The 14758-nt window shown below is 40.6% G+C and overlaps 1 protein-coding gene across 1 annotated transcript in view; it reads right to left on the bottom strand.

The window, feature by feature from the left end:
* Window positions 1–14758, bottom strand: part of LOC119518565 (cadherin-1-like) — a 78100-nt gene that overhangs the window by 20013 nt on the left and 43329 nt on the right. The window contains exons 4-6 of the mRNA XM_037815788.1: window positions 11622–11845; window positions 417–560; window positions 162–317 (exon numbers count right to left, since the gene is read on the bottom strand). Of these exons, the coding sequence (XP_037671716.1) occupies window positions 162–317; window positions 417–560; window positions 11622–11845 (524 nt within the window). The remainder of the gene's footprint in view (window positions 1–161; window positions 318–416; window positions 561–11621; window positions 11846–14758) is intronic.

Here is a 14758-nt window from a genome sequence, read left to right as displayed (position 1 = left end):
TGCCCTAGGTTCTCCTGTCATTTCTTTTCAACAAGTCAAGAAGTGAAAAAGTAAGCTCCTCACAGGTCAAAAGCATCAGATCTAGGGATCCAGCAACGGATTGACTCAAAAACTGTGGAAGGATATTGCCCATTATCGACAAGCTTCTAAGAGGTACTCACAATATACTTGGCAATATGTTCTCTGTCCAGAGGCTCCGTCACCTTCAGCCATCCTGTTTCTCTTTCAATAATAAACACACCGACAGGGGGCATGTCGGCCCCTTGGCCAGTGATGCTATAGTAAACCGTGGTCTCTTTGTCCCTGTTAGATTTGATCTGAAACCAAAACAAAAAGAAACAGAATTAGCAAAGAGGGATCCTGATGTTGGGTCTTGCCAAATTCCTTCCAAAGAAACAGAGAACTTCTTTCTCTACCTGAACGAGGTTTTTAGGAAATGGGCCTTTTTCATTTTCTGGGCAGTTGATAGGAGGGATAACCCAGTCTCTTTTCTGCCTTCGGAGACCACTGTGGGAGCTGGGAAACACGAGCACTTCTGTCTGGGGTCCAGGGAGAGGATCCTAAAAGGAAAAGAGAAATAAAATGAGAAAATTCAGGAGAGATACTTACTACAGGCCTAACAGTCCAACCTATAAAATCGGTATCTCCAGCCCTTTGAGGGCAGGGTATGATTTTAAATAATGACACATTCTCTTGACAATAGAAAATTATATATACCCTCCATAAGGAAGGCCCCCCCCAACAAAAAATCAATAACCTCCTTTGTCATATAATAAAGACTATGCTTTCTTTTGATCTTTAATATCCAGAGTTCAAATAATCATTATGCATAAACAATTGTAAATTTGAGGGTTTGATATGATTTTATAAATTATTCCAAACCTGCATATCACACCTGTCATTTTTAATAGCATCATTATGTTCTGACAATTTACTATCAGAGCTTATTCAACAATTGGACATTCAGCTCTTTTCATTTTCTTTTCTTTTTTGTTCTTCCTAGAGATATAGGTCCCCAAAGTGGAGCTATCAGCCAAAATGTGTATAAGTTTTGGGAATCAATACTAAGAACTATTTTATAATCAATGTGAATCCCTTAATCTCATTAGGGTCATTATATTTACATGGTTTCCATTTGTTTAAACAGAAGCTGATGGAATGGAAACCAAAGATACCCTCTGAGACCTGTACTGAACAGTTTTCATGTGCAATAAAAGTGACTTTATGCACACACAGGGAAATAAGATAGTTGAAGATGGAAGGAAAATAACTCCCAAACTGCTTAAGTGTTTTTAAAGTGATTAGTGGTAACATGTTCAAGTCTCCAGAGGACATATTTCCATCTCCCACCCTCCACACACAGATAGCTCAGTACAGTCACTGATCACTGTATGCCAGGTTTGATTTAAAGCCCTGTTTCCTGTGTGGGTGTGTGTTTTATTTGATATGAGATGTGACCAAATATCATCACAGAACCCTTCCCCAATCCTGCATGCTAGTTGTGCACACACTCCTTAAATGCACATACCCATAAAACATACACATGCACACACGCATACTACACCCTCTGCCCCCTTGTATTAAGTTTCCCAGGGAGGCAGCTCAGCTCTGGGGCCAGGCTGCCTGGCTTTGAATCCTATGGTACCTCATCCTGGGCAAGTAACTCAACCTCTCTGTTCCAGTTTCCTAAAGTCTAAAAGGAGGTCAACATTAGTACCTACCTTCTGCATGGGGTTCTTGGGAGGGTTAAATAAAATATTGGTGTTTCATATAAAGCACATAGAACAATGTCTGGTACATAGTAAGTGCCTAATAAATGATAATGATCAAGACGGTAGTTGCACTGGTTTGAACATTATGGTTTTAATGAGGTCAGACTTGGGATTTGATCCTGGAACAGGAATGATGTATTAAACTGCCTATCAACACTGTACCCTCAGCCTCAAAATGACCATCTTGCACATCCATGCCGAGAAAATGGGCATCAATGAATCAATGCAAATCCATTTGTCAGACTGAAAAGGAAGACAGAGTATGTCCTGATCACATCAGGATCATAGAATATTTTCAAAGAATGATAATAATTAATGATGATCACTGTGCTGGCAAAACACAACATTTCCATGTGTGGAATTAAAGGGAATCATGTCTAAACATACTGAAAGAAAAACAGGACACCAGATTGAGGAAACCCACCCAAACCAAGTGAAAGAAGTGAAAAGTTACATTTAATCTTACATGAATTAAAAGGGAAGACTGCTGCCCTTCCTTCTAATGCAGAGCCACCTGGATCCACCAGAATTCTCTGACCGAGAAATAAAACAAGGTGAAACAAGGTGAACCTCACACCAGCTGTGGCAGTGTCATCCACCTACCACTCATCATTCTTTCTTATTAAAAAAAAATTAAAAACACTCAAGTTTTTTACGCAGCCATATATCAAAGCAAGAAAAAGACTATATTTCTTATACTCCCTTGCAGCTAGGTATGACCATGTGACTAAATTCTGGCCAGTGAGATATAAACAGAGTGTTGCTTGAGAATTCCACAAAGGTTTCTTAAAAGGCAGACAGACAACTAAGTAATGCTGTATTATGCTTCTCCCCTTTTGCCTTCTAATCACCTAGACTAAAGATGCAATGACTGGTGCTCCAGCAGCCATTTTAGATCATGAGGTCTGCTTGAGGATGTGCTGGAGATGGCAGAGCAGAAAAGAAAGGAGCCTGAGCTCCTGATAACCGTGGAGTCTATACCAGCCACACTCCACTTACCCACAAACTCGTGAAGAAGAAACACTTTATTTTGCTTAAACCACTGTAATTTAGAATTTTCTATAATATAGACTTGTACCTATTCCAGACATAACAGACACAAATGCAAGGTTGGCAGAGATGGGGAGGGAAAGTTGAAGCTGTCTCTTAGTCCTTATTTTTCTGGTATGTCCATTTATACCAGGAAGAAAAATTAGCTCTATCAGGAAGACTATTAAGTTCCTGGAATCTCAAGCATCTTCAGGGAGAAAAACAGGAGCCAGCCTGAAAGACCTTGGCATTTATAACGTATTTCACACTTCCAAGGCAGTAAACAGGGTACAACTAGAATGGCCCCCAGAGAGACATTTAGTTATGAAGTGCCAGGGAAGGAAGATGCTTTTTACCCATGGGAGCAGTTTAGAAACTGGCAAAGGCACTTAGCTTTGGGTAACAAGCCCTAGAAACATTCTGGCCAAGAACCCAAGCCACTATGCATCCTTCCATCCATGGCTAATCCACCTATCCATCTGGTCAATACTTATTGGGCTCCCGCTATGTGCCAGGCCTACCCCCGGGCACTGCAAATACCATGGGAAAGCCTCCGGTGGGGACAAAAACTTCCCACTAGAAATACCAGGAACAAAATAATCAGAGAATTGACCTCTCATTCATCCTTCATCCAGCAGGGGAATGATCGAACAGTTAACAATGTCTAAGCACTTACTATGTACCCAACACAGTTTTAAGCATTTTACATATTAATTCATTCAGTCCTCATTATTTCCATTCTATAGATGAAGAAACCAAAGCATAGACAGCTTAAGTAAATTGCCTGAGGCTACTCAGGTCGTAAACGGCAGAAGTGGGACAAATTTCAGGCAGTACCTGTAGAAATAAAGGTAACGACAACTTGCCATTACCCAGCTCCAAAAAATACCAGCAAGAATTAGTTTAGTTGGACCAATAATGGGTCTCAGTTGGGGGTGACTGTGCCTCCCAGGTGACACTGGGAAATGTTTGGACACATTTTTGGTTGTCACAGTGGGGGAGGTGGTACTGGTATCTAGTGGGTAAAGACTAGACAACCCCCCAAAGCAAGGAATGATCCAGCCCCAAATGTCAATAAAGCCAAAGGTGACAAGCCCTGATTAGACGGCAGACTAAAATAAATAGTGCAGAGGCAGGGCAAGATGGTGGACTGGTGAGCTGTATGTTTTAGTTACTCCTCCAGGAAAGTAGGTAGAAAGCCAGGAACTGCGTGGACTGGACACCACAGAGCAATCTGACTTTCGGCATACTTCATACAACATTCATGAAAACGTGGAACTTTTGAGATCAGCGAAATCTGTAAGTTTTTGTGACCAGGGGACCCGCACCCCTCCCTGCCAGGCTCAGTCCCGTGGGAGGAGGGGCTGTCAGCTCCAGGAAGGAGAAGGGAGAACTGCAGTGGCAGCCCTTATCGGAAACTCATTCTACTGATCCAAACTCCAACCATAGATAGACTGAGACCAGACACCAGAGAATCTGAGAGCAGCCAGCCCAGCAGAGAGGAGACAGGCATAGAAAAAAACAACACGAAAAACTCCAAAATAAAAGCGGAGGATTTTTGGAGTTCTGGTGAACATAGAAAGGGGAAGGGCAGAGCTCAGGCCCTGAGGCTCATATGCAAATCCCGAAGAAAAGCTGATCTCTCTGCCCTGTGGACCTTTCAGTAATGGCCCTAATTGCTTTGTCTCTTAGCATTTCAATAACCCATTAGATCTCTGAGGAGGGCCCTTCTTTTTTTAATCCTTTTTTCTTTTTCTAAAACAATTACTCTAAGAAGCTCAATACAGAAAGCTTCAAAGACTTGCAATTTGGGCAGGTCAAGACAAGAGCAGAACTAAGAGAGTTCTGAGACAAAAGGCAATAATCCAGTGGCTGAGAAAATTCACTAAACACCACAACTTCCCAAGAAAAGGGGGGTGTCCGCTCACAGCCATCATCCTGGTGGACAGGAAACACTCCTGCCAATCGCCAGCCCCATAGCCCAGAGCTGCCCCAGACAACCCAGTGTGACGGAAGCGCTTCAAATAACAGGCACACACCACAAAACTGGGCGTGGACATTAGCCTTCCCTGCAACCTCAGCTGATTGTCCCAGAGTTGGGAAGGTGGAGCAGTGTGAATTAACAAAGCCCCATTCAGCCATCATTTCAGCAGACTGGGAGCCGCCCTACACAGCCCAGCAGCCCAGAACCGCCCTGGGGGGACGGCACTCACCTGTGACATAGCACAGTCATCCCTCAACAGAGGACCCAGGGTGCACGGCCTGGAAGAGGGGCCCACTTGCAAGTCTCAGGAGCCATACGCCAATACCAAGGACTTGTGGGTCAGTGGCAGAGACAAACTGTGGCAGGACTGAACTGAAGGATTAGACTATTGCAGCAGCTTTAAAACTCTAGGATCACCAGGGAGATTTGATTGTTAGAGCCACGCCCCCTCCCTGACTGCCCAGAAACACGCCCCATATACAGGGCAGGCAACACCAACTACACACGCAAGCTTGCTACACCAATTGGACCCCACAAGACTCTCTCCCCCACTCACCAAAAAGGGTAAGCCGGGGAGAACTGGCTTGTGGAGAACAGGTGGCTCGTGGACGCCACCTGCTGGTTAGTTAGAGAAAGTGTACTCCACGAAGCTGTAGATCTGATAAATTAACCCTATCAAGTTCAGCAAATGCCAAGAGGCCAAAAACAACAGAAAATTATAAAGCATATGAAAAAACCAGACGATATGGATAACCCAAGCCCAAGCACCCAAATCAAAGGATCAGAAGAGACACAGCACCTAGAGCAGCTACTCAAAGAACTAAAGATGAACAATGAGACCATAGTACGGGATACAAAGGATATCAAGAAGACCCTAGAAGAGCACAAAGAAGACATTGCAAGACTAAATTAAAAAAATGTATGATCTTATGGAAATTAAAGAAACTGTTGACCAAATTAAAAAGATTCTGGACACTCATAGTACAAGACTAGAGGAAGTTGAACAATGAATTAGTGACCTGGAAGATGACAGAATGGAAAATGAAAGCATAAAAGAAAGAATGGGGAAAAAAATTGAAAAAATCGAAACGGACCTCAGGGATATGATAGATAATATAAAACGTCCGAATATAAGACTCATTGGTGTTCCAGAAGGGGAAGAAAAGGGTAAAGGTCTAGGAAGAGTATTCAAAGAAATTGTTGGGGAAAACTTCCCAAATCTTCTAAACAACATAAATACACAAATCATAAATGCTCAGCGAACTCCAAATAGAATAAATCCAAATAAACCCACTCCGAGACATATTCTGATCACACTGTCAAACACAGAAGAGAAGGAGCAAGTTCTGAAAGCAGCAAGAGACAAGCAATTCACCACATACAAAGGAAACAGCATAAGACTAAGTAGTGACTACTCAGCAGCCACCATGGAGGCGAGAAGGCAGTGGCACGATATATTTAAAATTCTGAGTGAGAAAAATTTCCAGCCAAGAATACTTTATCCAGCAAAGCTCTCCTTCAAATTTGAGGGAGAGCTTAAATTTTTCACAGACAAACAAATGCTGAGAGAATTTGCTAACAAGAGACCTGCCCTACTGGAGATACTCAAGGGAGCCCTACAGACAGAGAAACAAAGAAAGGACAGAGAGACTTGGAGAAAGGTTCAGTACTAAAGAGATTCGGTATGGGTACAATAAACGATATTAATAGACAGAGGGTAAAAATATGACAAACATAAACCAAAGGATAAGATGGCTGATTCAAGAAATGCCTTCACGGTTATAACGTTGAATGTAAATGGATTAAACTCCCCAATTAAAAGATATAGATTCGCAGAATGGATCAAAAAAAATGAACCATCAATATGTTGCATACAAGAGACTCATCTTAGACACAGGGACACAAAGAAACTGAAAGTGAAAGGATGGAAAAAAATATTTCATGCAAGCTACAGCCAAAAGAAAGCAGGTGTAGCAATATTAATCTCAGATAAAATAGACTTTAAATGCAGGGATGTTTTGAGAGACAAAGAAGGCCACTACATACTAATAAAAGGGGCAATTCAACAAGAAGAAATAACAATCGTAAATGTCTATGCACCCAATCAAGGTGCCACAAAATACATGAGAGAAACACTGGCAAAACTAAAGGAAGCAATTGATGTTTCCACAATAATTGTGGGGAGACTTCAACACATCACTCTCTCCTATAGATAGATCAACCAGACAGAAGACCAATAAGGAAACTGAAAACCTAAACAATCTGATAAATGAATTAGATTTAACAGACATATACAGGACATTACATCCCAAATCACCGGGATACACATACTTTTCTAGTGCTCATGGAACTTTCTCCAGAATAGATCATATGCTGGGACATAAAACAAGCCTCAATAAATTTAAAAAGATTGAAATTATTCAAAGCACATTCTCTGACCACAATGGAATACAATTAGAAGTCAATAACCATCAGAGACTTAGAAAATTCACAAATACCTGGAGGTTAAACAACACACTCCTAAACAATCAGTGGGTTAAATCAGTGGGTTAAAGAAGAAATAGCAAGAGAAATTGCTAAATATAAATATAAATACAGGCCTCCCTGTATTTGTGCCTAAGAGTCTCCTCCTGAATGCCTCTTTGTTGCTCAGATGTGGCCCTCTCTCTCTGGCTAAGCCAACTTGAAAGGTGAAATCACTGCCCTCCCCCCTACGTGGGATCAGACACCCAGGGAAGTGAATCTCCCTGGCAATGTGGAATATGACTCCCGGGGAGGAATGTAGACCCGGCATCGTGGGATGGAGAACATCTTCTTGACCAAAAGGGGGATGTGAAAGGAAATGAAATAAGCTTCAGTGGCAGAGAGATTCCAAAACGAGCCGAGAGATCACTCTGGTGGGCACTCTTACGCACACTTTAGACAACCTTTTTTAGGTTCTAAAGAATTGGGGTAGCTGGTGGTGGATACCTGAAACTATTAAACTACAACCCAGAACCCATGAATCTCGAAGACAGTTGTATAAAAATGTAGCTTATGAGGGGTGACAGTGGGATTGGGAATGCCATAAGGACCAAACTCCACTTTGTCTAGTTTATGGATCGATGTGTAGAAAAGTAGGGGAAGCAAACAAACAGACAAAGGTACCTAGTGTTCTTTTTTACTTCAATTGCTTTTTTTCACTCTAATTATTATTCTTGTTATTTTTGTGTGTGTGCTAATGAAGGTGTCAGGGATTGATTTAGGTGATGAATGTACAACTATGTAATGGTACTGTAAACAATCGAAAGTACAATTTGTTTTGTATGACTGCGTGGTATGTGAATATATCTCAATAAAATGATGATTAAAAAAAAAAAAAAAAAAAAGAAGAAATAGCAAGAGAAATTGCTAAATATATAGAGACGAATGAAAATGAGAACACAACATACCAAAACCTATGGGATGCAGCAAAAGCAGTGCTGAGGGGGAAATTTATAGCACTAAACGCATATATTAAAAAGGAAGAAAGAGCCAAAATCAAAGAACTAATGGATCAACTGAAGAAGCTAGAAAATGAACAGCAAACCAATCCTAAACCAAGTAGAAGAAAAGAAATAACAAGGATTAAAGCAGAAATAAATGACATAGAGAACAAAAAAACAATAGAGAGGATAAATATCACCAAAAGTTGGTTCTTTGAGAAGATCAACAAGATTGACAAGCCCCCAGCTAGACTGACAAAATCAAAAAGAGAGAAGACCCATATAAACAAAATAATGAATGAAAAAGGTGACATAACTGCAGATCCTGAAGAAATTAAAAAAATTATAAGAGGATATTATGAACAACTGTATGGCAACAAACTGGATAATGTAGAAGAAATGGACAATTTCCTGGAAACATATGAACAACCTAGACTGACCAGAAAAGAAATAGAAGACCTCAACCAACCCATCACAAGCAAAGAGATCCAATCAGTCATCAAAAATCTTCCCACAAATAAATGCCCAGGGCCAGATGGCTTCACAGGGGAATTCTACCAAAATTTCCAGAAAGAACTGACACCAATCTTACTCAAACTCTTTCAAAACATTGAAAAAAATGGAACACTACCTAACTCATTTTATGAAGCTAACATCAATCTAATACCAAAACCAGGCAAAGATGCTACAAAAAAGGAAAACTACCGGCCAATCGCCCTAATGAATATAGATGCAAAAATCCTCAACAAAATACTTGCAAATCGAATCCAAAGACACATTAAAAAAATCATACACCATGACCAAGTGGGGTTCATTCCAGGCATGCAAGGATGGTTCAACATAAGAAAAACAATCAATGTATTACAACACATTAAAAACTCGAAAGGGAAAAATCAATTGATCATCTCAATAGATGCTGAAAAAGCATTTCACAAAATCCAACATCCCTTTTTGATAAAAACACTTCAAAAGGTAGGAATTGAAGGAAACTTCCTCAACATGATAAAGAGCATATATGAAAAACCCACAGCCAGCATAGTACTCAATGGTGAGAGACTGAAAGCCTTCCCTCTAAGATCAGGAACAAGACAAGGATGCCCGCTGTCACCACTGTTATTCAACATTGTGCTGGAAGTGCTAGCCAGGGCAATCCGGCAAGACAAAGAAATAAAAGGCATCCAAATTGGAAAAGAAGAAGTAAAACTGTCATTGTTTGCAGATGATATGATCTTATATCTAGAAAACCCTGAGAAATCGACAATACAGCTACTAGAGCTAATAAACAAATTTAGCAAAGTAGCGGGATACAAGATTAATGCACATAAGTCAGTAATGTTTCTATATGCTCGAAATGAACAAACTGAAGAGACACTCAAGAAAAAGATACCATTTTCAATAGCAACTAAAAAAATCAAGTACCTAGGAATCAACTTAACCAAAGATGTAAAAGACCTATACAAAGAAAACTACATAACTCTACTAAAAGAAATAGAAGGGGACCTTAAAAGATGGAAAAATATTCCATGTTCATGGATAGGAAGACTAAATGTCATTAAGATGTCAATTCTACCCAAACTCATCTACAGATTCAATGCAATCCCAATCAAAATTCCAACAACCTACTTTGCAGACTTGGAAAAGCTAGTTATCAAATTTATTTGGAAAGGGAAGATGCCTCGAATTGCTAAAGACACTCTAAAAAAGAAAAACGAAGTGGGAGGACTTACACTCCCTGACTCTGAAGCTTATTATAAAGCCACAGTTGCCAAAACAGCATGGTACTGGCACAAAGAAAGACATATAGATCAATGGAATCGAATTGAGAATTCGGAGATAGACCCTCAGATCTATGGCCGACTGATCTTTGATAAGGCCCCCAAAGTCACTGAACTGAGTCATAATGGTCTTTTCAACAAATGGGGCTGGGAGAGTTGGATATCCATATCCAAAAGAATGAAAGAGGACCTCTACCTCACCCCCTACACAAAAATTAACTCAAAATGGACCAAAGATCTCAATATAAAAGAAAGTACCCAGTGTTCTTTTTTACTTCAATTGCTCTTTTTCACTCTGGTTATTGTTCTTGTTATTTTTGTGTGTGTGCTGGTGAAGGTGTCGGGGATTGGTTTGGGTGGTGAATGTACAACTGTGTAGTGGTGCTGTGAACAATCTAAAGTACGATTTGTTTTGTATGACTGCGTGGTATGTGAATATATCTCAATAAAATGAAGATTAAAAAAAAAAAAGAAGAACATAAAGACTATAAGATTCCTCAAAAGTATAGAAAACAGTTATTAACCTGCCACAAATATGCTTGCAGTAAGAGGCCAGTGCTTCCTAGACCAGACACCTGGACCCCATCACCTGGCCAGGTTGACACATGAACCTCACCATCACATGACCTCAGGTTATATCAGCTGATGTACAAAATGGTGAACTCTGGTGTGTGCATACAATGGAATACTGAGAAACTGCAAGAGTGAGTGAAGCTTTGTGATACAGAATGAGAAGAATCATTCTTGAGGACTGCATTTTGAGTGAAGTATGCCAGAAATGAAAAGACAAACATTATAATGCCTCACCAATATGGACTAACTACAATGTGATAACTCTGAAATTTGAATCTTTGTATACAGCTTACTAGGGGAATGCTTATTGTTATGGTCCCCAGACTGTAAGTTCTTACAACTGTCACAGCTATTACTGAGTTGAAATACCCATCTCCAAATTCTAAGATGCTGAGATCTTTGTGTATAACTTGGTGATTCTCTGGAACTTTGGGTATCCATTTGATCCCTGAAACTTAGATCTAGAAGTTGTCAGCTATGAATGTCAGTATTACCACAAACATCAATTAATTTAAAAAGCTGAAAAAGTTTAGAGACATCAATTAGAAATATGAATGAAACAGATCTGGTTAGGACTAAGGAAAATCCAGCCAAAGAGTAAAGGAGTATATTGACTGTGTTTTAAACTTCATCTTCTGCCACACATATAACAAAGGATTAGCATCAGAATATAAAAAGAATTTCTACAGATCAACAAATAAGAAAAATCCAGTTCCAAAAGAAAATGAGTCAGAAACAAAACCCTACAGTTAGCTGAAGAGAAAAGGCATGTGAAAGAATTCTCAGAACCTCTCCAATCATCATGGAAATTCACATTAAAATGATGCATTATCTATCTTCCTAAAAGCACATTTCCCATTGCAATAAAGATTTGCAAATGCTGTCTATCTCAATATGTAATGTTTATGCTATTAGTGGCATATGAACTCATTCCATGTGGTTCATAAATGAACATTTTAAATATTTAAAAAAAATAAAATAAAATAAAATAAATAGTGAACTTCTAAGAAACGCTCAAACGTACATGATGATGTTGGTGGCGGTGATGGTGCCCGGTTGTCTTCAGCGTAACTTTTGTGGAGAACTTTCTGCGGGCGGAGTCCCAGGCAGAGACAAGAAAACTGGTCTCCGGGTTATGAAGTTGCAGAGGCCGTTTAACTGAAACCACACCATCTGAGGCCACTTGGAATCGGGCGTCATCGGAAAAATAGGCTGTCCTTGGTCGGCCAGTGCATCCTTCAAAACTCACTGCAGGGCAAAAATCAGGAAATCGGACATTAAAGACAGGAAACATGCCACCTTCAAAAAGTAAATTCGATTCACCCACCAAAAGTCAAACTCACACAAAACATGCACAAGAAAAACAACCAAAAATCTGGTGACAGAGCAGCAAAGATTTCAAAGGAGTCTGTAACACTATTATGTTCTTCACAATTCTAGGGTGACAATAATTGTGGTCAATGTTTTCTCATCTACTTGCAAAGTGCAAAGAGTAACCTGTCTACAAAGTAACTTCTTTTTCAAATAACAACAAATCAGGGGCCTCTCCTTCACAGGGAACTAAAAGGCTCTCACCAGTATGTAAAAGATCCACTAAAATAACTAAGGCAGAATACTGACTGAGTCTAAAATTTAGACAATTGAGATACAGTGAGATACTAACAAGTTATATAGATAATAGGTAGCAGGTAATTACAGAAAGCCAGTATGATGTAGTGGTTAAGAGCATGGAATCTGAAAACACACTGCCCAGGTTCAAATCTAGCTTGGTCAAGTTATCTAACTTCTCTTGTGCCTCCCTCTACCCAGCTGCAGAATGGGGATAACAATAGTACCTGCCTCCTAGTGTTGTTCTAAGAACAATGCTTGGCAAGAAATAATAATACTAAAACTTAAGTAAAATAAAAAACAGATACAACTTGCTTAATCATATATTCAACTCCCATAAGTAGTCCACAGAAATATTGATAATAGTAAATATTTATTGAGCACCGATCATATGCTTACTATCTGAAGCACATAGAGGTAATATCTGCTTGTGATCTGATGCACAGAGGGGATCCCCCTCAGCTAGGAGATAAAGAAGGTTTCATAAGAAAGAGGGTCCTCACCCAATCATACAGGGTGGCAAGAGAAATGCAAAAGGCAGAAAAGGGCTATATGGGTTGAAGAATATTATGACCAATGGCTTAGAGGCAAAATTATTTAAAGCTTTATAGCTATTGAGGTATTAAAACTTTAAAAAGTGTTAACACTCAAAGCTGGAGAAGCTGTGCTGAAAAGTGTCTATGTTAAATCTCAGGGTCCAAAAGGATTCCTTCAACAGTATCCATCAAGCTGTATGCCAGACACTGCGTTAAGGGCAAGATCATGATCAAGAAAGATACCTTCTCTCACTGAGCCTACAGGACTGTGGAAGAGGAGTACAAATGCATAACCCAATAGCTTCAGGTAGTGATAAGTGCTAGATATAAAGGAATTTAAGAGGGTGATGCAAGAGTGATGGGGGAGGGGGTGGTTAGGGGAGTCTGGCTGTAACGTATATTGAATGGGAAGGACAGATCTGAGATAGAGGCACCCGAGGAGACCTGAAGGAGCCAGCCTTGCAGAAACTTGCTCAAGAGCCTTCCAGGCAGAGGGAACGTCGATACTGTATCATTCTGGGAAACTCAAGTTGGCCCATCTTCCTCCCTTTGAAATAATTGCTCCTTATCCCTTCTGTGGAATTTCTGTTTCCTCCAAGTGCTCTTTAAAATGATGTGTGCTCTTAGGCCCAGAGGCTAGACACCTCTACAACCATCAAGAAGATCGGGTTTCTGCCAGAAAGCCCTAAAGCCATCCCAGATGCCCAGGCCGCAGTTTTCATTTCTTCCACCAGGGGGAACCCTCATGAAGGTTTTTGGAGCACACGGCCTCGCCCTCCAGCTCTTGCCAGAGAAGACAAGAGAAGACACCTGTTGGGAGAAAGACTGTTTGGGGGCGAGAGGGTGGATACCATGATAATCCCTGTTTTGAGAAGTTAAGAAACTTGTCCAACATCCTTTAACTAGCAGTAAGATGGCAGAGCTGGGACCAGCCCTTAACATGGATTACTTACACTCATGGCTGGCACTCACTTTGTCCCGAGAGAGACACCCTATTAGGGTCTTGACTATTTTGAAAAGATATTCTGCCTCAAAGCTAGGATCTCAAGGTAGACTCTAAGGTTGCTATTCCTCCAGAAGCTAAGAGTCTGCTCCCGGCAAATAAACAAACTAAGCAACCAAACCAATAAGAGTTCACAGGAAGGGTCCTTCTCACCCCACCCTCCCTCCCAGTGTGTAAAGTCAAAACCATGTCTCCACCCCTGTCCTCACCTCTTCACTTCCCACACTGGGCTGGGATGGAGATGGGGGGAAGTGGAGGGAGAAACTGTAATACAAGATGGCAAGGGTGCAACAAGAAGAAACAGTTTGTCTCAGAACCTGTGACTGTATTATAAACACAGATTGTGCCATGTTCTTGCTGTGTGGCCTTAAGCAAATTGCTTAACCTCTCTGTCAACAAGGAGGATACCACCACTGGTCCAGCCTAACTCTCCAGGGTTTTGTGAAGATTAACCAAGCCAAGGAATGTGGTCATATTTTGAAAACTAAAGAGCAATGGAAATGGAAGAGGTGATTAATAACAACTATTATTATCTCTCTGTATATGGGTAGACAAACTAGAAGTCACCTATTTGGGAAATGAACAAATGAACCATAAAATGTCAACAGGAGAAGAAATGCAAAGTTCCTTCAAGACTGGGCAAATCCAGTCCTTCAAGTTTAAAATTTCTTTTCCAAGGAACCGAACAAGATGTTTTCCAAGTAACTGTCCCTGGCCCCAGAATAATGGGGTGTCCGGACTGTGTCTGGGGGCTTCTCTGGTAAGCAAGGAACATGAGCTGCCCTCGTTTACGAAACTAAATTCTTTTCCTCACTAGCCCCAAAACTGGGCAGTGAAAGTCAGGACAAGCATGATTGGACATGCCAAGGGTGGCAGCCTGAAAAAATGAAGATGTTTTTGCAAATAACAATGCAAGGTGCATTACCTGCTTTGGGGCACCTTGTTGTAGAGGCAGCCAAGCCCCACCCTAAGAGACATGACAGGCAGCCTCAACCTGAAATTCCAGGTGCTCAT

Source organism: Choloepus didactylus, chromosome 22 (assembly GCF_015220235.1).
Source record: "Choloepus didactylus isolate mChoDid1 chromosome 22, mChoDid1.pri, whole genome shotgun sequence".
In the NCBI taxonomy this organism is placed as follows: Eukaryota; Metazoa; Chordata; class Mammalia; order Pilosa; family Megalonychidae; genus Choloepus; species Choloepus didactylus.
Note: the sequence above shows the minus strand (reverse complement) of the source record. Positions and strands in the feature narration are given on the sequence as shown.